Source organism: Stegostoma tigrinum, chromosome 8, assembly GCF_030684315.1.
Source record: "Stegostoma tigrinum isolate sSteTig4 chromosome 8, sSteTig4.hap1, whole genome shotgun sequence".
NCBI lineage: Eukaryota > Metazoa > Chordata > Chondrichthyes > Orectolobiformes > Stegostomatidae > Stegostoma > Stegostoma tigrinum.
The window spans coordinates 86,792,438-86,817,916 of NC_081361.1; the positions used below are offsets into that span (position 1 = coordinate 86,792,438).

A 25,479-nucleotide genomic window follows, 5' to 3' on the forward strand; every position below is an offset into this window, starting at 1 on the left:
GGTTCTTGATTAGTAAGGGGATCAAAACGGTCTTAAAGGCATTCAATGACTTGTTCCACAGACTACTGCAGGAACTAGTTTTACAGATTAAATACTCTCTGGCTGAAGAAATTCCTTCTCATTTTAGTTCAAAAGGGCTGTCCCTTCAGGTCCTAGTCTCTTCTACTAGTGAAATCCAGAACTAGGATTCCTGAGTTCCTTCGTGCTTCAGATTTCCGAAGCGTTTCCCATTTAGAAAGTAGCCTACACCTTTATGCTTCCTACCAAAACATATAACCTTACGTTTTCCCACACTGTACACCACCTGTCACTTCTGTGCCCACTCTCCTAGATTCAATACTACCTGTCATAGATCATAGACCTGAATCAAAGAATATCCACAGTGTTTAAACAAGCCATTTAGCTCAACAAGTCCATACCGACCTTCCAAAGAGCATCTCAGCCAGAACCATCCCCCTACTCGATCCTTGTAACCCTGCATTTCCCGTGGCTGATGCACCTAATCTATGCATCCCTCAACACTACGGGCAATTTAGCATGGCCAATCCATCTAACTAGGACACTTTTTGAACTATGGCAGGAAACCACAGTACCCAGTGAAAATCCACAGACACAGGGAGAACATGTAAAGTTCACACAGACAGTTACCACAGGCTGTCCCTCCACCTACCTTTATGTCATCTGCAAACCTAACAATGCCTTCAGTTTCTTTGTCCAGAACGTTAAAGTATAACATGAATAGTTGTGGTCCCAACACAGCCCCCTACTGTAGAACTCCACAAGTCAGCTGCTGCCATTCTGAAAATAACCACTTCACCCCTGCACACTGCCTTCTGTCAGCCAGCCAATCCGCTTGGAATGACTTTCTGCTTTTCCTCCAAAATTTCCACCAGAAACCCTTGCCATTACTGCTCCACCATCCTCCCTGCTAGGCTTCCCCCCACCTCCTCCAATCAACTCTGGCCAGCTCCTCCCTCATGTCTTTGCAGTTAACTTTGCTCAACTGTATTGCCACTACATCTGATTCTGCATTTTGAGAAGGAAATGCCAGAGTGAATTCTATAATATTATGGCCAGTGTCCCCAAGGGATATTGTTAAACTGGAGTGCAGAAAAGATTTGCAAGGATGTTGCTGGGACTGGAGGGCTTGAGTTTTAGTCAGAGAAATACAGCACGGAAACAGACCTTTTGGTCAGACTTGTTCACGCCAACCAGATACCTAATTTAATCTAGTCCCATTTGCCAGCATTTGACCCATATCCCTCTAAACCTTTCCTATCACGTAGCCACACAGACACCTTTTAAATGTTGTAATTGTACAAGCCTCCACCACTTCCTTTGACAGCTCACCCTACACATGCACCACCCGCTGTGAGAAAAAGTTGCCCATTTGGTCTCAAATCTTTCTCCTCTCACCTTACACTTGTGCCCTCTAGTTTTGGACTCCCCCACTGTGGGGGAAAAGACCTTGCCTATTTACCCTATCTGTCCCCCTCATGATTTTATAAACTTCTAGAAAGTCACACATCATCCTCTGACGCTTCGGGGAAGGAGCAGGAGGAGGAGGAAAAAAATCACCCCAGCCTATTCAGCCTCTCCCTATAGCTCGGACCCTTCCATGCTGGCAAAATGCTTGTAAATCTTTTCTGAACTGTTTTGAGTTTCAAAACATTCTTCCTATAGCTGGGAGATCAGAATTGGTTGCAGTATTCCAAAAGTGGCCAAAACCAAAGCAATGTCCTGTACAGCTGCAACATACTCTCCCAACGCTTATATTCAATTCATGGACCAATAAAAGGCAAACATACAAAAAACCTTCTTCACTATCCTGACTACCTGCAACTCCACTTTCAAGGAACTACAAACCTGTACTCCAAGGCATCTTTGTTCAGCAATTCCCTAGGACCTTACCAAAGTGTATAAATCCTTCCCTGATTTGCCTTTCCAAAAGGTTGCACCTCTCATTTTCTAAATTAGACTCCATCTGCCACTCCTTAGCCCACTGCCCATCTGATCAAGGACCTGTTGTATTTGGGAGGTAACCTTTGCTGTCCACTACACTTTCATTTTTTGTGTCATCTGCGAACTTACTAACTATACCTATGTTCACATCTAAATCTTTTATATGAATGACAGAGCAATGGACCCAGCATCAATCCTTATAGACACACTGCCGGTCACAAGCCTCCAGCCTGAAAAGCAACCCTACACTACCTCGCTTTGTCTACTTTCAAGTCAGTTCTGTATCCAAATGACTGGTTCTCCTATTTTCTGTGATCTAACTTTGCTAACCAGTCTACCATGAGGAGCCTTGTCAAATGCCTTACTGAAGTCCACATTGATCAAGTCCACTGCTCTGCCATCACCAATTGATTTTGTTAATCCTTCAAAGAAAAACTCAATCAAGTTCAAGAGACATGATTTCCCATGCATGTAGCCATGTTGACCATCTCTAGAGGCTAAACAGGCTGAGCTATTTCCTCTGGAAAATTGGAAGCTGAAGGGTGACCTTACATAGGTTTATAAAATCATGAGGGGTATGAACAGCTAAGGTCTTTTCTTAGAGTTGGGCAGTCCTAAACTAAAGAGGGCATAGGTTTTAAGTGAGAGAAGAAAGATATGCAAAATGACCTGAGGGGTAACCTTTTCATACAAAGGGTGCTGCATTTATGGAATGAGCTGTCAGTAGTAGTGGTGGAGGCAAGTACAATTACAACATTTGGATAAGTACATGAATAGGAAGGGTTTAGAAGGATTTGGGCTAAATGCTGGCAAGTGGGACCAGACACAAGATGGGAATGTCTGGTCAGCATGGACGAATTGGGCCGAAGGATCTGTTTCCATTCTGCTTCAAATCCAGAACTGCCTGTTCTCCAGTGGGCTCTACCACATGCTATTCCAAAAAGTCAAATGTTAGATATTCCACAAAAAAAAAATGCACCTACATATTGAAGTCCCCAGTGATTTTGTAATTGCATCTTTCCTATGAATTTTTTCTATTTCCTGATTTATTTTCTACTCCACATCCTGTCTACTGCTGGGAGGGGCTACGACAAAGATTATACACCTTCCAACCCTACATTGCTTTTTGTTATTAATTTAATTTTGTTTTAAGCTAACAAGGCAACCTTTTCCCCTCTGCCTGCCTTTTCAATATAATGCACACCCTCGGATATTTAGAGCCCAGTCCTAAGCCCCCTTGCAACCACATCTGAAATTGGCAAATAAGAGGTCATAGACATCACAATGAATGCTAACTCCTGAAATTGCCCATACAGGATGTCTTGCCCAAGTTGTTGGTGTCAACATGGATCACAACAATTGGATCTTTGTCCTCTCTCTTTCTTCTGTATTCTTTCAAGCCAACTTGAAATATCTTCCACCTTGACACTGGGCAGGCAACACACAATTGGGGTAATAAGATGTGAGGCTGGATGAACACAGCAGGCCAAGCAGCATCTCAGGAGCACAAAAGCTGACGTTTCGGGCCTAGACCCTTCATCAGAGAGGGGGATGGGGTGAGGGTTCTGGAATAAATAGGGAGAGAGGGGGAGGCGGACCGAAGATGGAGAGTAAAGAAGATAGGTGGAGAGAGTGTAGGTGGGGAGGTAGGGAGGGGATAGGTCAGTCCAGGGAAGACGGACAGGTCAAGGAGGTGGGATGAGGTTAGTAGGTGGCTGGGGGTGCGGCTTGGGGTGGGAGGAAGGGATGGGTGAGAGGAAGAACCGGTTAGGGAGGCAGAGACAGGTTGGACTGGTTTTGGGATGCAGTGGGTGGGGGGGGGGGGGGGGGGGGGGGGGAAGAGCTGGGCTGGTTGTGTGGTGCAGTGGGGGGAAGGGGATGAACTGGGCTGGTTTAGGGATGCAGTGGGGGAAGGGGAGATTTTGAAACTGGTGAAGTCCACATTGATACCATATGGCTGCAGGGTTCCCAGGCGGAATATGAGTTGCTGTTCCTGCAACCTTCGGGTGGCATCATTGTGGCAGTGCAGGAGGCCCATGATGGACATGTCATTCAAGAGAATGGGAGGGGGAGTGGAAATGGTTTGCGACTGGGAGGTGCAGTTGTTTGTTGCGAACTGAGCGGAGGTGTTCTGCAAAGCGGTCCCCAAGCCTCCGCTTGGTTCCCCCAATGTAGAGGAAGCCACACCAGGTACAGTGGATGCAGTATACCACATTGGCAGATGTGCAGGTGAACCTCTGCTTAATGTGGAATGTCATCTTGGGGCCTGGGATGGGGGTGAGGGAGGAGGTGTGGGGACAAGTGTAGCATTTCCTGCGGTTGCAGGGGAAGGTGCCGGGTGTGGTGGGGTTGGAGGGCAGTGTGGAGCGAACAAGGGAGTCACGGAGAGAGTGGTCTCTCCGGAAAGCAGACAGGGGAGGGGATGGAAAAATGTCTTGGGTGGTGGGGTCGGATTGTAAATGGCGGAAGTGTCGGAGGATAATGCGTTGTATCCGGAGGTTGGTAGGGTGGTGTGTGAGAACGAGGGGGATCCTCTTGGGGCGGTTGTGGCAGGGGCGGGGTGCGAGGGATGTGTCGCGGGAAATACGGGAGACGCGGTCAAGGGCGTCTTCGATCACCGTGGGGGGAAAGTTGCGGTCCTTAAAGAACTTGGACATCTGGGATGTGCGGGAGTGGAATGTCTTATCGTGGGAGTCTACATCGCCGAGGCCAGACGCCAACTCTCCGACACCACCACCTACCGCCTCCTCGATCATGACCCCACACGCGAGCACCAAACCATCATCTCCAACACCATTCACGACCTCATCACCTCAGGGGACCTCCCACCCACAGCCTCCAACCTCATTGTTCCCCAACCCCGCACGGCCCGTTTCTATCTCCTTCCCAAAATCCACAAACCTGCCTGCCCTGGTCGACCCATCGTCTCAGCCTGCTCCTGCCCCACCGAACTCATCCCCACCTATCTGGACTCCATTTTCTCCCCTTTGGTCCAGGAACTCCCCACCTACGTCCGTGACACCACCCACGCCCTCCACCTCCTCCAGGACTTCCAATTCCCTGGCCCCCAACACCTCATATTCACCATGGACGTCCAGTCCCTGTACACCTGCATTCCGCATGGAGATGGCCTCAAGGCCCTCCGCTTCTTCCTGTCCCGCAGGCCCGACCAGGCCCCCTCCACCGACACACTCATCCGCCTAGCTGAACTCGTCCTCACACTCAACAACTTCTCTTTTGACTACTCCCACTTCCTACAGACTAAGGGGGTGGCCATGGGCACCCGCATGGGCCCCAGCTATGCCTGCCTCTTTGTAGGTTACGTGGAACAGTCCCTCTTCCGCACCTACACAGGCCCCAAACCCCACCTCTTCTTCCGGTACATTGATGACTGTATCGGCGCCGCCTCTTGCTCCCCAGAGGAGCTCGAACAGTTCATCCACTTCACCAACACCTTCCACCCCAACCTTCAGTTCACCTGGGCCATCTCCACCTTCCTGGACCTCTCAGTCTCCATCTCAGGCAACCAGCTTGTAACTGATGTCCATTTCAAGCCCACCGACTCCCACAGCTACCTAGAACACACCTCCTCCCACCCACCCTCCTGCAAAAATTCCATCCCCTATTCCCAATTCCTCCGCCTCCGCCGCATCTGCTCCCACGATAAGACATTCCACTCCTGCACATCCCAGATGTCCAAGTTCTTTAAGGACCGCAACTTTCCCCCCACGGTGATCGAAGACGCCCTTGACCGCTTCTCCCGCATTTCCCGCAACACATCCCTCACACCCCGCCCCCGCCACAACCGCCCCAAGAGGATCCCCCTCGTTCTCACACACCACCCTACCAACCTCCGGATACAACGCATTATCCTCCGACACTTCCGCCATTTACAATCCGACCCCACCACCCAAGATATTCTTCCATCCCCTCCCCTGTCTGCTTTCCGGAGAGACCACTCTCTCTGTGACTCCCTTGTTCGCTCCAAACTGCCCTCCAACCCCACCACACCCGGCACCTTCCCCTGCAACCGCAGGAAATGCTACACTTGTCCCCACACCTCCTCCCTCACCCCCATCCCAGGCCCCAAGATGACATTCCACATTAAGCAGAGGTTCACCTGCACATCTGCCAATGTGGTATACTGCATCCACTGTACCCGGTGCGGCTTCCTCTACATTGGGGAAACCAAGCGGAGGCTTGGGGACCGCTTTGCAGAACACCTCCGCTCAGTTCGCAACAAACAACTGCACCTCCCAGTCGCAAACCATTTCCACTCCCCCTCCCATTCTCTTGAATGACATGTCCATCATGGGCCTCCTGCACTGCCACAATGATGCCACCCGAAGGTTGCAGGAACAGCAACTCATATTCCGCCTGGGAACCCTGCAGCCATATGGTATCAATGCGGACTTCACCAGTTTCAAAATCTCCCCTTCCCCCACTGCATCCCTAAACCAGCCCAGTTCATCCCCTCCCCCCACTGCACCACACAACCAGCCCAGCTCTTCCCCCCCACCCACTGCATCCCAAAACCAGTCCAACCTGTCTCTGCCTCCCTAACCGGTTCTTCCTCTCACCCATCCCTTCCTCCCACCCCAAGCCGCACCCCCAGCTACCTACTAACCTCATCCCACCTCCTTGACCTGTCCGTCTTCCCTGGACTGACCTATCCCCTCCCTACCTCCACTCTCTCCACCTATCTTCTTTACTCTCCATCTTCGGTCCGCCTCCCCCTCTCTCCCTATTTATTCCAGTTCCCTCCCCCCATCCCCCTCTCTGATGAAGGGTCTAGGCCCGAAACGTCAGCTTTTGTGCTCCTGAGATGCTGCTGGGCCTGCTGTGTTCATCCAGCCTCACATCTTATTATCTTGGAATCTCCAGCATCTGCAGTTCCCATTATCTCTGACACTATTGGGGTATCTCAATCCTGTTCACAAAATACGATCTGATTTCGAATCATAGGATCCCCTACCACTTTTCCTTGTGCGTAACCCCTCCATGCCCGTTTGAATGGATTCCAATCTCCTTCCAAAATCATAAAGGTCACATATTTGAATCACTACACTTTCACAAATCAACAATTCCACTTCAAAGGTTGCTGCAAATAGTTCTTAAAGAAGGGGGAATTCATTTTTATTTAACTAGCAGCTAGCAAATGCAGACGAGGTGTTAGTTCCAAAGTGGTGTAACTAAGATAGTACTAATTATGGGAACATAGCCCGATACAGAAAATGGTATATTCACCATTGAGACAAAAGAAAATCTAAATCTACTTAATACATGTTTGATTCCAACTGTATCAAAAAATCAACTTTACAAGATACAAGAAAATCACAATATGTATATTTATTAAGTCTAGCTAATTTTATTGCCAATGTCAAAATGTTATGGTAAAAATAATGACAGCACAATTTTTTCCCCATTGTAATAATTAACTTAGCGAATCATAATCTAACAAGTTAACGCAGATATTCCTTGTCTCTTCAGTTTTTAATCCCAATACAAGCACTTAAGATTACATCACTTCAGTAATGTGGTTAAATGCAACAGTTCTTAAAGTTTTATAACTACACTGAACTGTAGGCTCCTTGAGCCAGCAGAATGAAATTTTTGCTTTTTCTGCATTCATTTTTGTTATAATCTTTTATCTCTAAATGGCCAATAGATAGATTACATTTTTCTTTAAACTTCAAATTTTATTCTCAAGAGTTTTAAGCTTCCTTCATCATTGGGGAATCAGGGACCCAGTTTCTCCACACATTGGTAAATGCACAATGTATCTCCTTTCTGTGAAGAGCTCTGGGGCATTTGGGAAATGGAAGGAAAAAAGAAACTGCAAGTTCTTCCACCTCAGCTCTCAAGAGGCACTGCAGTTAGCATCTGTTCATCAAACTGACGTGAAGGTCTGCTCATGAGCACTGTCCAGAATATGCTGAATGGACTGCAACCTGTCACTACAGGTCTTTTCAATGATCATGCAGATACGATATTTACTTTTGCAATGATTCAAGTCCAAATTATTTCAAGATTTCTATGAAAGATTTTCTTCGAATGTTGCCATAATATCACTCTGTAAATTCATGTCAATGGTAGTCGCCATCTGTAAAGAAATTGGGAAAACCTTTTTTTTAAAAATTCATTCGTGGGATACTAATGTTTGTAGCAAAGCAAACATTTATTGCCCATCCCCAATTGCCCTCTAGGTGGTGGTGGTGGTGAGCTGTGTTCTTGAATTGCTGCAGTCCATATGAATTAAACACAACCACTGTGACCTCATGGAGGGAGTTCCAGGTTTTTGATGTAGTGACAGTGAAGGAGAGTGATATGTTTCCAAGTCAGAATGGTTAAGGGTGAAGGGATAAGTGGTATTGTGCCCATGCATCTTTTGCCCTTTTCCTTTTAAGTGGTAGAGGTTGCAGGTTTGGGAGGGGCCATTGAAAGCATGCTTGATAAGTTGCTGCTGTGCATTTTATAGATGATATGCACTGTTGTGTCATTGTGTGGTAAGAAGAGTGTTCAGAAAGTGTGTTTAAAGGTTGCTGATTAAGCAAGGTGCTTTATCCTAGATTTGAGTGTTGTTTGAATTACAATCATCATTCAGGCAAGTGGATAGTATTCCACTACACACTTGATCCGTTTGAATTTCCAAGAAATGATTTAAGTTAATAAACATTTAAAAACTTTCAAAAGAAAATGTAGATCTTTTCACAAAGCACTGGCTTAGTTCTTAGCGTTACCATATTATTTTGTTACTATGTTTACTGTAAACACAAACAAACAGCTGTTACTCCTATTACTTGGTTTTATGATCTTAGCTGATGGCAATATATGACAAGCCAGAATAAAACCTGGCTTGAAGGGGGGTCTAGGCCCGAAATGTCAGCTTTCCTGCTCCTATGACGCTGCTTGGCCTGCTGTGTTCATCCAGTTCTACACCACCTTATCTCATTCTCCAGTATCTGCAGTTCCTACTATCTCTTGATTAGACACAAAGTTTAATTTTTCTTTTTGGCTACCATGGGAGGTCAGTTACTCAACAGTCACCAGAAGCTGCAACACAGTATAAATAGGTTTAGAAAAGAAAAAGATGAAAACTATATAGTTGTGGGCAAATCATAAGTTACTGTTTATTCAGCTACTTATGAATAAATCACACAGACAATCAAGGACTGGAACAATGATTTAAACTGCATTGCATACATCAACCAAAGTAAGACCCTCAAATAATCAAGTTAAACCTCACAACTCAACTTGGCTATTACCTGATTAATGGTGGAACTTAGCAAAGATTTCAACTAACAGTGTCCGTCTCTGGACGTGTCTGGCATGTGATCCTTATGCAAAGCTGCTCTCTGGAGGTCTGCTGAAGAGAGTGTTATGCTGTTCATTCCTGTGTGTCCTTCAGGTCTCCATGATATTATGGATAATTTAAGTCCTTTCATCCAATTACTGCAAGAAAACAAGCTACTGACTTATCTTACATAGCTCCACTGTTCCCGGTTACTTCAGTATTAGTTGTATATTTGAAGACACTGCTTTCCTGCAGTTAACTCCTTAAATTCTTCTGCAGAGCAATCCTTGTCCTTGTGGTATAAAACAGCCAGCTTATCAAATATCAAAGCAATTTCTTTCATATAGTTTCAACTAAATTTTTAAAAATTTAATCTACTTTTCTAATCAACCTGTTTAGAAATGTTATTACACACCACTGGAGCAGGTGGGACCTGAACCCTGACCTTCTAGTCCAAAGTAGAAACATTACCATGTGCCTCAAGAGGACCTACAACTCCCTCTTTTCGCAGACGTGACTAATTGGTTTCAATTCTTGTAGAAGTTTGAGCTTGTCCCTTGATAGTTTATTAGACAGATTTGCTGCTTCTTTCTGTGTGGAACAGTTTATCTTTGATGTCTCATTGATAAAGTTGTTAAAGTTGTATAGTGTAAATTATCACAATATTAGGAACATTTGGAGGATCTCATCACAAATATCAGAAAGATTCATCCACTTTATTCCATCAATGCACTTGCACATTCTCAAACTTCAGTGCATAGTCACTCTTATTGCCACACTAAAGCATCTCGTGCATCAGACATGGATGTAATTGGCTTTCTTGCAACAAATTTTAGTGCATTTACTTGATGCTACTTTCTTCAGCTAATGTCCCTCCCAGAGACCAATATTCCCTCTAAGCTGTAAACTTACACATATGTTGAGAAGTTCTGTGTATGCTAATCAGCGTGCCAATATATTGCTTCCGTTTCCAGAAGCCAATATGGTGGGCGGACCTCTGAGGTCTGCATAACAGGAAGAAACATTAGAGAGAACATTTCAATAGACCTTTAAAACAAACTGCTACTCACAACACTATTACTTAACATGGATGCGTTAAGTTCATCTCTTCAACAACCATATGAGACGTCTCCTTTTACTAACATCTCCGTAGCCTTTAGATCTTCCTTCTCTGAATTCTATGCACTTCAGGACTCCTCTCTAGCCCTAACTGCTTGCAGAATGTTGATAACAGAATGAAATCCTTTGGTCTCCCCTGCTCCCTTAGCAGTCTTACAACACTCTGTTGATGGATTTTGATATGTCTGATAAAGTTTAATGTGTAATCTGCAGACATTGCAGCATTTGAGGTTAAGTGATGCTTGTAATGGGAGGCAATATTTGAGGGGTCAGGCAAGAGAGATGTTTGGAAGTTTGTACAATCTCTCAGATGCTTCAACTTCATCTCTGCATTTGTCTCAAAGTCCATGTTTAGTATTTTCCAAATTCTCAATTTTGATCAATCATAAGCCAGGGATTTCCGTGAACTGACAGATATGTTGGTTTCTTCAAAGATGCTTTAAGGACATCAAGTGTTTCTGCTGTCCTCCTCTCTTCCCACAAGTTCAGAGTAGAACAGTCGCTACAAGAGTCTGGCGTCAGGAATATGAATATATGTCATGCTCCAGGTTGAGTGATTTGTGCCTCAAAGCTGGGAATGTTAGCTTGGGATAGGATGGTGCCGTTTGAATCCCGTTCCTGCCACAGGACTTGGATTGTCTTGCAAAAGGTACTGCTGATGGCAATGCTCTTTGTAGAAGTCCAAGACTTCAATGTGTACAGGAGCAAGGGGATCACTGTTGTCCAATAATAAATGACTAATTTTTGTTTGACATCCTGGATCACAAATAGTTCTGTCTTCATTCAGGTGAAGGCCAAGGTGCATGCTACCTTCGCCAAGAGGCGGCTCCCTGGATCTTGAAAACGGCCCATAGTTTTCACAATTTCGCTGTTGACCTTAAATCAACAAGGAGAGGTATTGCACTGTGGGAAAAGGTTGGAAGAGGATCTTAAATTGTTGCGATTAGTGAAAGGTTAATTTTTGCACATGCTTTGGAGAAAAAGTCGACAATAATTGGAGCTCAGTTTCTGACTGAGCACACGCTCTAAAGGTCACCTACATACCAAAACTCAGTGACTAAGAATGAATAATGTTGGTTTTGTATAGAAAAATGATTGAACAATGTAATTCAATCATAAAACCTCAAGATGACTTCTGGTACTCGGATGTTTTTATTAACAGAAGAACACAAATTAGTTGCAATGACTGATTTGTCTCTCCTTTCTGATAATGAAGTCTGGATCAAGCCTCACCACCTTCAACTGCCAAGATTGTTCCAGGAGGTATTTCAATGGCTGTTATGGGGCAGTTTCATGCTATATTTTTCTGTTGTGAAAATCATTCTGAATGATGCTTCTAATTAGCGGCATTCTTTAGTATTAGTATTCTGGAGAAGCCAGTCTTGCCCTGAACATTTTCAGCAGCAAATTTTGAGGATATTCCATTCCTAGGACCATAGATATATTTTCTGGATCATCTAATCTATTTTCAGGACAGCTACGTGCCGCAGATCATGGATGCACTGGGCATTAAGGCACCCAGTTGCAGGATGCCACATAGATTTGCATTTACTCTTTGGTGACAGAACCCATATAAGCAGGCAGATGCTATGAATGTTGATGAGTTTATGGAAATAGTCCTAGATCTAGCCACACAGCGCAGAGACTGAGTGTTCATGCAGTGTGCCACTTCTTTCCACCAGCATTAGCTCTTTGCTGACTACGTTGATTATCTAAAAACAAAGAAGATAGGAGCAGGAGGAAGCCATTTGACTGAGCCTCCTCCGCCATTCTTCACGATCATGGCAGATTGTCCAACTCAATAGCCTAATCCTGCTTTTTCCCCAAACCTCTGATCCCATTCGCCCCAAGTGCTATATCTAGTTGCCTCTTGAATACATTCAATATTTTGGCATCAACTACTTCCTGTGGTAATGAATTTTACAGGTTCACCATTCTTTTGGGGAAGAAATGTCTCATTTCCATCCTAAATTGTCTACCCCAAATCAAGAGTACACGAACACCAACTGGCTACAAAAAAAAAGAAACACACGACCAATACTCACTCATCTCAATCCCCGTGGACAAAGGAGAACCACGACTTTGACTGAGACAACACCCAGCTCCTGGGACAGGCTAGGCAGAGACAAGCACGAGAATTCCTAGACGCATGACACTCCATGAAGCATGCTATTAATAAACATATTGAACTTGACCCCATATACATTCCACTACGGAGGAAAACCGGAAGCAAAGCAATCCGTCTCAATGGATCCCCAAGTTTAAAAACTAGGTGGGAAAACACACCTGGTTCATTGGAGGATGTTACCAAGGATGGTAACGAAACGTCTGCAAGACAACAAACCAGCTTGGCGAGCCAACCAACCAACCTCAACACCCACAATAACAAGATGTAGGGCTGGATGAACACAGCAGGCCAAGCAGCATCCTGCCACTCTGATGCTGTTTGGCCTGCTATGTTCATCCAGATCTACATCTTGTTATCTCGGATTCTCCAGCATCTGCAGCTATTATCTCAACATCCACAAACCGAGCTACAGATCTACTCCAAAACCTACCCCAAATCCTCATACTGTGACCCCTGGTTCTGGACATATCCAGCATTGGGAACATTCTCCCTGCATTTACCCTGTCTAGTCTTGTTAGGATTTTAATTCTAAGAGAGCGAACCCCACCGCACCACCCCTACCCCCCGTCAATAAGTCTGAGCCCTAGCTAAAACAATCCCTACCTAGTCAATCTCTCCTCATATGTCAGACCAGCCACTCCTGGAATCAGCCTTGTCTCAGTTCCACTGAACATACCAATACCGCATTTCAGCAACGGGCAAATGTCACATTCCTCTTGAATAATATTCCCCTTGGATGTCTTTCGTGCAGCTGGAGCACTGTATGTGGAAACAATATTTCCTGATAAAACAGAGGTGCAAGGTTGACCTTTCCCACCACCCTTGCCTAGCATCTGCCTCAGTACAGAGTCCAGTCTTGCACTCCATCTATAAAGTCAGTACATCCTAGTAGTTTTTCTAATTAAATGACATTCAAAACACCAAAGTCTGCGCATGAAGCAATAGCTGTTTGACAAGGAAATCCTAACCACAATGTATCCAGTGTCGATAGGTGATAAAAGGTTGTTTTAAACCAGCACCACAGTATTAAATAGCATGCACCAAGTCAAAATATAATTGGCTTAAGGCAAGCGGTTTCTTAAAAATCATCCTGGGTTCCCAGTCCATTACATCAGATTATAGTACCACTGAAATGGAGCAATTTCTTAATTACAAAAAAGCAACTTTTGAACTGTAGATTAAAACAGCAATGACAAATTAATTGTATGCTGTGTTATTACTGTGAATAGGAAATGTGCTTCTATGGTTTTCACAAATAGTGGAAGCAGCTTCTCAAATTTAAAAACTACCATCTGAACAGAGTACAATTCACAACAACTATTTAGTCATTTGAGAAATAAATTTCAGAACAGCTTTGAAAATATTTCTCTTTGGCTACTTACTGCTTCTCTTCGTCTACGTTCTTGTTCCCTTTTCCTAGCCAATTCTCTTTCCTTATCCAATGATTCTTGTTGTGATTCATTTTCCTTTTGCACCTTCTGCTCAGTCAATTTCTCATTGACCGCGACTTGAACTGTTTGACTCTCTTCTGGGATAGTTTCTCTCTCTTTTTCTCTGCAACATAAGCATCACTTTAGTGCGACTGCTTCAACGGAAATTTTATGTTTGAGTAAGGTAATTACGCAAGCATATGGGATACTTAACTTGATAAATAGGGTTATTGAATACAAAAACAAAAAGATACACAAAACATTGTTCAGCTGGAGTAATGTGGAAAATTCTGTGCATTGAATTTTCAGAAGGTGTAAAAAGACGTAGAAAATAAAGCAGTAGCTTATCGCAGTAATTGCAGTTGATGAGGAATATAGTAATGCACAGATGTTGGAGAAGCTGGAATTGATTGATTTCGGAGCAGAACAGGTTAAGGAAGAACTAATATAGTACTCAAAACAAAAAGCACTCTTAATACTTTCTCCCTATTTATTCTATTTTCTCTGGTACACAGATCAGCAATCAGGATCAGATTTAAATATCATTCACAAAAACACAAATGAGGGAAACTTGGAAGAAACTTCTTCACACAGATGGCTATCAAGATCTGAAACATATGGAAGTTTGGCAAAATACATTCAGTCCCTCAAAAATGCTCCATTCTTCAATCAGATCATGGCCAAAATTTTACCTCAATGTAATCTTTCTGCACTACCCTACGGGTTTGGATTTTTCTAAGATTCACCATCTGATGAATGTTACAACAATAGCACTTATAGATCTCAATTTGATCCAGAAGAAAGCCACTTCTTTGTTTAGCTTCCTATCTGGCCTTTCATTAAGCATACTACCTGTAGAATGAACTACAGAATCTCAGTTTTAATTGGTGTCAAATCTAAAAAACCCAACCAACTTTGGGCTTCAAGAGCATGAACCAGGGTACCATGACTCTCGAGTTCCCCTCCTGATCTGAACTTGCCACCATTCCTTCCGAGTTGCTGGTCCAAAAGTGCTGGAACTGCTTGTTCTGTGATAATGTGAAAACAATGAATGTAGTGATTCAAGGTGAATCCACATAATCACCATGTCAACCACAACAAGGAACGGGCATTGAATTCTAGCTGAGTCATTAACAAGGATTAAGATGTCTAAAATGGCTACTTTTGTGAAACCAGTTCTAGATACATCACTTGACAAAATCTTTTACATCAGCAGTAGCTGTACATACCATCATACAACATTTCATATTGTCAGTGATGCTACAGGGTAGGTATGGCCAAAACTCACTGTTGAACATTTTCTCCACTCCGCCCCCTCAGCCAATTTACAGCCAAGCATCAAATATGCTCTGAGGCAGTCTGACAATATCCTATGCCTGCTGACCCACATCATTTGCTATTTCCTCATGACCACAACTTTAAAATTATATTTCAATATCTCAACAGCCATGCCTTCTCATCGGCAATATCCATCAGTACTCAATCACCGCTTCAAATTTTCTGCTCCTTCAATTTGGATCAATTATGAATTCCTACCCTGCCCTTTGCATATCTGTGGGAACTGTGCCTTCCAACATTCAAGCACAATATTGAAATTTCTTCCCTCTTTCATTCTAGCCCTCCACCATGCTCAAATCCTTTTAACACCCTCCCTAAAACCCCCTTCTTCGTCCAAGCTTTTGGTCACTCTCAAGGTATTTTCTAAACTTCACATAATTTGCAAAAAGCATACTTGAGGCTCAAAGACATTTTTAAAATCAGCAAAAGATTCGAGGGTAATGGGGAAAACGTAGGAAAGTGAAGTTGGGGGATCATCAGATCCTCAAAATCTCACTGAATGGCAAAGACATGGTGGACTGAATGCTCCCTACGTCTTGTGGTTTTCTAAATAATGAAATTCTAACTTGGATTATAGTACATTAGATATTCACGTCATGGTGCTGCAGCTTCAAATATCGAGGAAAACTGGGAGACAATAGCCTAGTGGTATTAATGGTGGACGGTTAATCCAGAGATGCAGGTCATGTTCTGTCACAGCAGATGGTGGAACTTGAATTCAATAAGAATCTGGAATTAAGAGTCTAACAATGACCATGAATCTACTGTCAATTGTTGGGAAAACCTTTCTAGTTCACTAACTTTGTTTAGGAAAGCAAACTGCTGTCCTTACCCAGTCTGGCCTACTTGTGTCTCCAAACCCACAGCAATGTGGTTGACTCTTAATTGCCCACTGGGTGCCTAGCCAGTGACACCCTCATCCTGTGAATGAATTAAAACAATGCCGACTGGAATCCTGGACTAACTGCATGCTAGATAATAAAATGTGAGGCTGGATGAACACAGCAGGCCAAGCAGCATCTCAGGAGCACAAAAGCTGACGTTTCGGGCCTAGACCCTTCATCAGAGAGGGGGATGGGGTGAGGGTTCTGGAATAAATGGGGAGGGGGGGGGGTAGAGGCGGACCGAAGATGGAGAGAAAAGAAGATAGGTGGAGAGGAGAGGATAGGTGGGGAGGTACAGAGGGGATTGGTCAGTCCAGGGAAGACGGACAGCTCAAGGAGGTGGGATGAGGTTAGTAGGTAGATGGGGGTGCGGCTTGGGGTGGGAGGAAGGGATGGGTGAGAGGAAGAACAGGTTAGGGAGGCAGAGACAGGTTGGACTGGTTTTGGGATGCAGTGGGTGGAGGAGAAGAGCTGGGCTGGTTGTGTGGTGCAGTGGGGGGGCGGGGACGAACTGGGCTGGTTTAGGGATGCAGTTGGGGAAGGGGAGATTTTGAAACTGGTGAAGTCCACATTGATACCATATGGCTGCAGGGTTCCCAGGCGGAATATGAGTTGCTGTTCCTGCAACCTTCGGGTGGCATCATTGTGGCAGTGCAGGAGGCCCATGATGGACATGTCATCTAAAGAATGGGAGGGGGAGTGGAAATGGTTTGCGACTGGGACGTGCAGTTGTTTGTTGCGAACTGAGCGGAGGTGTTCTGCAAAGCGGTCTCCAAGCCTCCGCTTGGTTTCCCCAATGTAGAGGGAGCCACACCGTGTACAGTGGATGCAGTATACCACATTGGCAGATGTGCAGGTGAACCTCTGCTTAATGTGGAATGTCATCTTGGGACCTGGGATAGGGGTGAGGGAGGAGGTGTCGGGGCAAGTGTAGCATTTCCTGCGGTTACAGGGGAAGGTGCCGGGTGTGGTGGGGTTGGACGGCAGTGTGGAGCGAACAAGGCAGTCACGGAGAGAGTGGTCTCTCCGGAAAGCAGACAGGGGTGGGGATGGAAAAATGTCTTGGGTGGTGGGGTCGGATTGTAGATGGCGGAAGTGTCGGAGGATAATGCGTTGTATCCGGAGGTTGGTAGGGTGGTGTGTGAGAACGAGGGGGATCCTCTTGGGGCAGTTGTGGCGGGGGCGGGGTGTGAGGGATGTGTTGCGGGAAATATGGGAGATGCAGTCAAGGGCGTTCTCGATCACTGTGGGGGGAAAGTTGCGGTCCTTGAAGAACTTGGACATCTGAGATTTGCGGGAGTGGAATGTCTTATCATGGGAGCTGATGCGGCGGAGGCGGAGGAATTGGGAATAGGGGATGGAATTTTTGCAGGAGGGTGGGTGGGAGGAGGTGTATTCTAGGTAGCTGTGGGAGTCGGTGGGCTTGAAATGGACATCAGTTACAAGCTGGTTGCCTGAGATGGAGACTGAGGGGTCCAGGAAGGTGAGGGATGTGCTGGAGCTGGCCCAGGTGAACTGAAGGTTGGAGTGGAAGGCGTTGGTGAAGTGGATGAACTGTTGAGCTCCTCTGGGGAGCAAGAGGCGGTGCCGATACAGTCATCACTGTACCGGAGGAAGAGGTGGGGTTTGGGGCCTGTGTAGGTGCGGAAGAGGGACTGTTCCACGTAACTTACAAAGAGGCAGGCATAGCTGGGGCCCATGCGGGTGCCCATGGCCACCCCCTTAGTCTGTAGGAAGTTGGAGGAGTCAAAAAAGAAGTTATTGAGGGTGAGGACGAGTTCGTTTTAACCTAACTGCATGCGTTTTGTAGCTCAGCATAGTCTTCTGTTGTGTCTGATTTCACAGTATTGAAATTTGTGCTAAAACATTCTTATTACCAAGTGAAGATGGCAATTAATGAATTGTGAAATGCAATCAATGAGCACTGGAGAATTTAAGCACTCTTCACTTATAGAATGTTTTATTGCAATAAGTTATCAACTTTGAGTCAAACGGAGTGATTTTGGACCGATCAGAATGATCGATTAAACCTTTCACACTTCTTGCACTTATTACAACCATCATTCCAGGGTTATATCATAGTTCACAGAATCCCTACAGTGTGGAAACAGGTGAATTAGTCCAACAAGTCCACATCGACTCTGAAGAGCATCCCATTCCTACCTGATCCCTGTAACCCTGCACTTCCAATGGCCAATCCACCCAACCTACACACCCCTGGGCACTATAGGCAATTTACCATGGCCAAGCCACCTAATCTGCACATCTCTGGGCTGTGGGAGGAAACCTGAGCACCCAGAGGAAACCCACACAGACACAGGGAGAATGCACAAACTCCACACAGACAGGTGAATTGAACCTCGGTGCTGAGAGGCAGTCGTGGTAACCACTGAGCCACCGTGCAGCCCAAGTTATCAAGACTTGAACAGAGCAACACTCCATAGCCATAGCGGAATGGGAAGATTGTGGCATAATGGTACTGTCACTTGACAAGTATTCCAGAGTCCCAACATAGTGGGAACATGGGTTTGAATCCCGTGAAATTTGAAAATGTTGACCACGTATCCACTGTCTATTGTAAAAAAAAACCAATGTCCTTTAGCAAAGGAAATCAGCTGTGCTTACTCGGCCTGATCTACGTGTGACACTGGATCCATAGCAATGTCGTTGACTCCTAGCTGCTCTCTCAAATGACCTTGTCAATTCAAGGGCAATAAGGGATGGGCAATTAGTGTTGATTCAGCCAGCAATGCCCATATTTATGAACAAATTTTTTAAAAATGTAATCTAACAGAAAAAAAGCTGACTGTAAAAGCCTTTATGGGCATGTAGAAAGGAAGTGTTTATCTAAAATGAATGGAATTATTACAAGCACCGTCAGGAAATTTATAACAGGAAACAGAGAAATGACAGAATTTAAATATTACAGTTTCACTAAGGAAGATTCAAAAATAAAAATCTCCTAGAATTTAGCATACTTGGATTTTCAGAAAGCATTTGATAAAGTTCCCCACAAGAGGCTGGTTAGAAAGACAAAAACACATGGGATATGAGGTGATATACTTACATGATTAATAATTAGCTGACAGATTGAAAACAGTAAGTATAAAATGGGTCACTCTCACACTGGCAGAGTGTCTAGCGGGATAATTGAAGGGTCAGCAATTAATGCCCAGCTGTTCACAATATAGATAATCAATGATTTGGAGTTGGAGACCATATGCAGCATTTCCAAACTGCAGAGGATACAAAGCTAAGCAGGCATGAGAGTGACAGGAATATGTAAAGCAGCTTCAGGAGAATTTGGACAGACTTAGGTGAATGAGCAAGAATGCTGCAGATGGAAAATAATGTGGAAAGGTTTGCAAGGAGAAAGACATGCAGAGTACTTCATAAACAGTGAGAAATAGATATAAATGTACAAAAGGACCTTGGTTTTCTTGCAAGCAGGTGATGCAATCTATTGGGAAGGAATAGAAGCCTTTGTTGTAAAAGACTTTCAGGACAAGAGTAGTGAAGTCTTGCTTCCATTGTGTAGGATCTTGGTTAGATTACAGTAGGAGTAGTGTGCTCTATTTGGTCTCCTTATCATAAGAAAGATAGTATTACCTTACAGAAGGTGCAAAGGTTCACAGGTTCACCAGGCCTGTTCCCAGGATGACAGGGCTGTCCTATGAAGGGCAATTGGGTAAATTGGTCCTGTTTTCTCCAGAGTTTGAAGAAAGAGAGGTGATCTCATTGAAATTTACTAAGATAGGTTAAATGCAGGCACAATTCCACTTGTTGGGTAATGCAGGACCAGGGCACAATTTTAAAAACAAGGCAAAAGAGGTGGCACTTAAGTCACAAAATTCAGAATTGTGAATCTTTGGGAATTCCCTATCACAGATGGCAGTGAGCCTCAGTCTTTGAGTATAAGCCAGGTAGGGTTTGATAGATTTGTGATTATGAGTGGTGCACAGGATTACAGGGATGGGGTGGGTAAAAAAAAATTGAAGTGTTTGATTAACCATAATCATGTTGAATGGGAGGGGCAGGGTGGATCAGCTGAATGGTGAACTCCTGCTCCCATGGCTGTAAAACAGCACCTGAAGCAGCAAGAACATTCAGAAAGTTGCTGCTGCAAGATCATTTTTATAGGTTCAAACCCATTCTTTTGGTATAATTATTACCGTTGCTGCTCTGAAGCTATTTTCTTTTGTTCATTCTCAGTTTGTTCAAGATGGCACTTCTTCATTTCTTGCTGAGCTTTCAAAGCTTTTTCACGTTGTTCTTTCTCTATTGCTGCTTTTCTAAACATTTTGAAACTCTCACTCGAAGATTTTATTGTTGGAGGAGTTGTGGTTGTCATTTTGCCCAAACTTGCCCAAGAATTTGCATTCTTGACCTCAATATCCTAGTATCAAAAAATAAGCAGCTTGTGACATTGTGGGTTGATGAAAGGAATCTCATAGCAAGTGACAAAAAGTTTTACATCAATATTTTCATGTTAATTAAGAAAACTTAATGGATTTCAACAGTCACATTATATTTCTTCAATCAATAAAAAATTTGCACTTAATAACAGAACAGGGTTCTAGTGTTCAAAAGTAAAAGGAAATGATGTGATGTGGAAGACAACAAAAGCAGGCACAAAGACAATGGAAGAGAGAAAGGGTACAAACAAGATCACTGCATGAAAAATTCTTGCTTTTCTTTTAATGTAACATTACTTGCATTGTATTTGGCCTTGGGACATTAACTTTGGGCATTCCACAAAACTTTGAATATAATGTATTTTGGAGAGGTCTAACAAGCATAGTTACATGTTTATTATTAAATCAAATTAGGAATTGATGTTTTTATGTATGAAGCCTTTCTAAATATTTCAGATATGGAAGATGTCCATTCTGATGAAAATAAAGAGAAAGTGGTGACAATAAAATTAGACCTGGAAGGTAAACCTCACTTGTTCCAAACAAGGTGGAAGTAAGACAGTTGGTTTTAAATGTTTTTGGTTGCCTAAGATATTAATGTAGACCTGGAAGTGGATTTGGCAACTTAATGTGCGAGTTAGGAAGTGCTGTATGTTGAAGGTTGCTATCAACGATTCAAATCAGCTTGATTTACTACATGGGTTTGGGATTCTTAAAATTGACATCAAGTAACCCTGCAAACTGACGTCTCAAATACCTGGACAAGTCACTAGAACTTCAGCTTTGCAGGGTATTATGATTTTTCAACTGGAGGCAAATCAAAAGAATTATAAAAAAATTAAGCTGCACAAGTGAAGATGGTTTGAAAACAGATAAGTGTTTGTTCTGCATCGCACAGCACAAATCCCAGAGCATACAGAAAACTGTTTTTAAAAATCTCAACAAACTGAAGTGCCAGTGCCACAGCACCCTTATGGAAATACTGAATAATTACTGAAATGAAATATTCCCATATTTTTATGTAAAGCACTTTTGTGCAAGAACACAATGATTTAACTGTACCTTGTCCATTTGTTGATTCTAAATACTTGGCCTACAATGATCAAACTTAAATTAATTTAACCTTCACAGAATCCCCATAACTTGAATATATCTTTCATATCACCTCAACTTGCAAAACTTCTAGCAAAAGACATTCAAGTTTTTATCGCTTCACTGAATAATTAGTTTCTTTGGCATTATCTCTATAGCCTTAACCTTCTCAAATGACAGCACCCAAAAAAATGAACTAGACTGTAATTTCAATGCCTTCCACAGTAGAAGCAGGACACCCAAATGACAACTTCTGCAAAATTGATGGGTGTTGAAGATCAGTTTTAGCACAGCTCTTCCATGATTAAAGAGTGATGAACACAAAATGAAAGGAAAACTTGAGCCTTTGTCAGATACAGTTTTCTTCTATCATTTTAGTTTTGAAAGATTGGCCACCTTTGCTTTTAAGGGGCTAATGTTCACGGATCTTAAAGCAACAATCTGACTGTTTATCAAGAAGGATTTATTTTAGAAAGATAACTAGTGAGGCATACATCATGCCAAAAGATTATTGCTGTAGTGACGTACCCAAGGCTCTTGTTAGTGAAGCATTTTAGTTTAACATCACACTAAAGGATAAATATGTTTCAAGACAAGTTCTCATTCAATAGTTCAATTTAAAATGGACATTAAAAATGTTTCAATTTCACTCAGTAATTCTAAAACTAAAAGTTCAATAAAAAATTAAAATCCCACCTTTCTTGTAACAAGACAGGCTTTAGCCTCCAAGGCTAGCTTATTGTCGCCAGTTGCTTTAATTTCACCAGGAGGGGCAGCTTCCACATCTGAAATATTGATAAATGTTTCTGCTATTAGTGATGCTAAAATAACAAAATTACAAGGGCCCATGTGGTTTAGTCAGCAATGATGAACTTGCTAACAAATCAAAAGAACACTGACCACAGAGATCTAGTCATCTATATTGTGTGAACTCCACTAACAATGAGTCACCAAGTGAGATAAGTTAATAAGCAGCAGCAGTGCTATCAACAAGCAAGCAGCCAATCACATTGAAGCATTCACACAAAGGAATCTAAAAACACTTAACATCCTAAATTTTAAAAAGTGAATATTGAAAACATAAATGATGGCTGAACTAACATGAAAACTTAAATAAAATGAAGACAATTTTTTTTATAAAGAAGTGGCATTTTACAATGAAGAAATGTGATATTCCCTATGCATAAAATTAGCTTCTCAGGGCCACTGTGTGCATCAACAGTAAATATCAAGTTTACTCATATTTAAACTAACTTCACTCTGCAATTTTCACAGCAAGATGAACTGCATAAAAATATGAACGGCGATGGGCTATAAAGATAGTTAAAACCATTGCAGTTGCTGGAGAAACTCAGGTGTAGTAGCAGCTATGGAGAGCAGAGCTAATGCTGTGATTCAAAATGTTAACTCTGCTGGACTTGAGTTTCTCCGATAATTTCTGTTTTAGTTTCAAATTTCCATCCATCAACGGTTCTTTTGTTTCATAAAATAAAAAGTTAGCTCAATTAATTTAATGACTTAGAAGTAAGGTAAGGTGTTGCTTGATAAAGACGACAAGTAGAATTATAGATCAACACTGGCCGGTGCTTTTCCTTCTGATCCAACAGGAAGTTCCGAACACAATTTCTTACAATTGGTCAAGGGTTTCGAGAATATGAAATAACTCTCAAGTTGATTTAAATCATTCTTTTCACATTGCTATACTTCACCACGCAAAAACATTCCATTCGAAAATAAACTGATTCTGTTCCATTCAGTGATACAATGATAGTTTTCACATATGCTAACTGCTTTTTAAAAAGGGAGATTGAAATCCAGTGTAAATTTTAAATTTTGTTAAGATTTCAAATGCACCTCTAAATCCCAATTCCTGGCTGACATTTTTGTTATATAAATTCACGCATATATATGCTGGTGAGAAGGATAAGTTGGTCAGCCATATATTCTGTTAACAAAGTGTGAAGCTGGATGAACACAGCAAGCCAAGCAACATCTCGGGAGCACAAAAGCTGACGTTTCAGGTCTAGGCCCGAAAAGTCAGCTTTTGTGCTCCTGAGATGCTGCTTGGCCTGCTGTGTTCATCCAGCTTCACACTTTGTTATCTTGGATTCTCCAGTTCCCATTAGCTCTGATCACAATGTATTCTGTTAAGATTGTTTGCTGATCAATCTACCATATTTAGCTTTAGAACGTAACAAATTATATATTTGAAATTCCACAGTAAATGAAAAATTATAAAAATGAAACATCAAACTTACTTTGTTGTCGCATAATTGGCATTTGGTCACTGGATGTTTCAAGAGATGGCTTGGTTTGATTAATTGCTAATTTATTAGATTCCTCTTCTAGTGGCTTTGGTCCCTGGAAAACAACACTTGCTAAACTATTTTCTTTAAAATTAATGCTGGTTTAAAATGCATTTAATAAATACAGTATAAACAGATTTTACTTCACCTTGACATGAGTGGACAGATGAGGAGGACTCACTGACAGGCATTTAAATTTCAACAAAGGAGGTGAATGCAATGGGGACACAACTGCAGGAAGTCCTTAAAAAACAAGAAATCAAATGTTAATTCAGTCATGACTAACGTTCTAATTTCAATTAAAGAATTAAAATTGAAATTAGAATTATTGACTAGAATTGTTTCAAACACTTAAAGAAAACAATATCAAGTCAGCAGTTTTCTAAATGAAGAAGGATCCCAATGCAAAACACCAACTTTCCTGCTCCGCTGATGCTATCCAGCTTGCTGTGTTTCTGCAGCTCCACACTGTAGTCTCTGACTTCAGCATCTGCAATTCTTGCTAGCTCTTTCTAAATGGCTAATTACTTGTCCTCCTTTCATTTGAACAGTGTCTTTCCAAGGCAAAACTAGTAAAGACGCCAAGATAATAAAATGTGAGGCTGGCTAAACACAGCAGGCCAAGCAGCATCTCAGGAGCACAAAAGCTGATGTTTCGGGCCTAGACCCTTCATCAGAGAGGGGGATGGAGTGAGGGTTCTGGAATAAATAGGGAGAGAGGGGGAGGTGGACCGAAGATGGAGAGAAAAGAAGATAGGCGGAGAGAGTATAGGTGGGGAGGTAGGGAGGGGATAGGTCAGTCCAGGGAAGATGGACAGGTCAAGGAGGTGGGATGAGGTTAGTAGGTAGATGGGGGTGCGGCTTGGGGTGGGAGGAAGGGATGGGTGAGAGGAAGAACAGGTTAGGGAGGCAGAGACAGGTTGGACTGGTTTCGGGATGCAGTGGGTGGAGGGGAAGAGCTGGGCTGGTTGTGTGGTGCAGTGGGGGGAGGGGACGAACTGGGCTGGTTTAGGGATGCAGTTGGGGAAGGGGAGATTTTGAAACTGGTGAAGTCCACATTGATACCATTAGGCTGCAGGGTTCCCAGGCGGAATATGAGTTGCTGTTCCTGCAACCTTCGGGTGGCATCATTGTGGCACTGCAGGAGGCCCATGATGGACATGTCATCTAGAGAATGGGAGGGGGAGTGGAAATGGTTTGCGACTGGGACGTGCAGTTGTTTGTTGCTAACTGAGCGGAGGTGTTCTGCAAAGCGGTCTCCAAGCCTCCGCTTGGTTTCCCCAATGTAGAGGAAGTCACACCGTGTACAGTCGATGCAGTATACCACATTGGCAGATGTGCAGGTGAACCTCTGCTTAATATGGAAAGTCATCTTGGGGCCTGGGATAGGGGTGAGGGAGGAGGTGTGGGGGCAAGTGTAGCATTTCCTGCGGTTACAGGGGAAGGTGCCGGGTGTGGTGGGGTTGGAGGGCAGTGTGGAGCGAACAAGGCAGTCACGGAGAGAGTGGTCT

At 43.3% G+C, this 25,479-nt stretch overlaps 1 protein-coding gene across 1 annotated transcript in view; it reads right to left on the reverse strand.

Moving 5' to 3' along the window:
- Positions 1-7,392: 7,392 nt before the first annotated feature.
- Positions 7,393-25,479, reverse strand: part of LOC125456667 (bromodomain-containing protein 3-like) — a 143,158-nt gene continuing 125,071 nt past the window's right edge. The window contains exons 19-24 of the mRNA XM_059648083.1: positions 24,117-24,211; positions 23,921-24,023; positions 22,359-22,447; positions 20,328-20,551; positions 13,886-14,057; positions 7,393-8,065 (exon numbers count right to left, since the gene is read on the reverse strand). Of these exons, the coding sequence (XP_059504066.1) occupies positions 7,997-8,065; positions 13,886-14,057; positions 20,328-20,551; positions 22,359-22,447; positions 23,921-24,023; positions 24,117-24,211 (752 nt within the window). The 3' untranslated portion in view covers positions 7,393-7,996. The remainder of the gene's footprint in view (positions 8,066-13,885; positions 14,058-20,327; positions 20,552-22,358; positions 22,448-23,920; positions 24,024-24,116; positions 24,212-25,479) is intronic.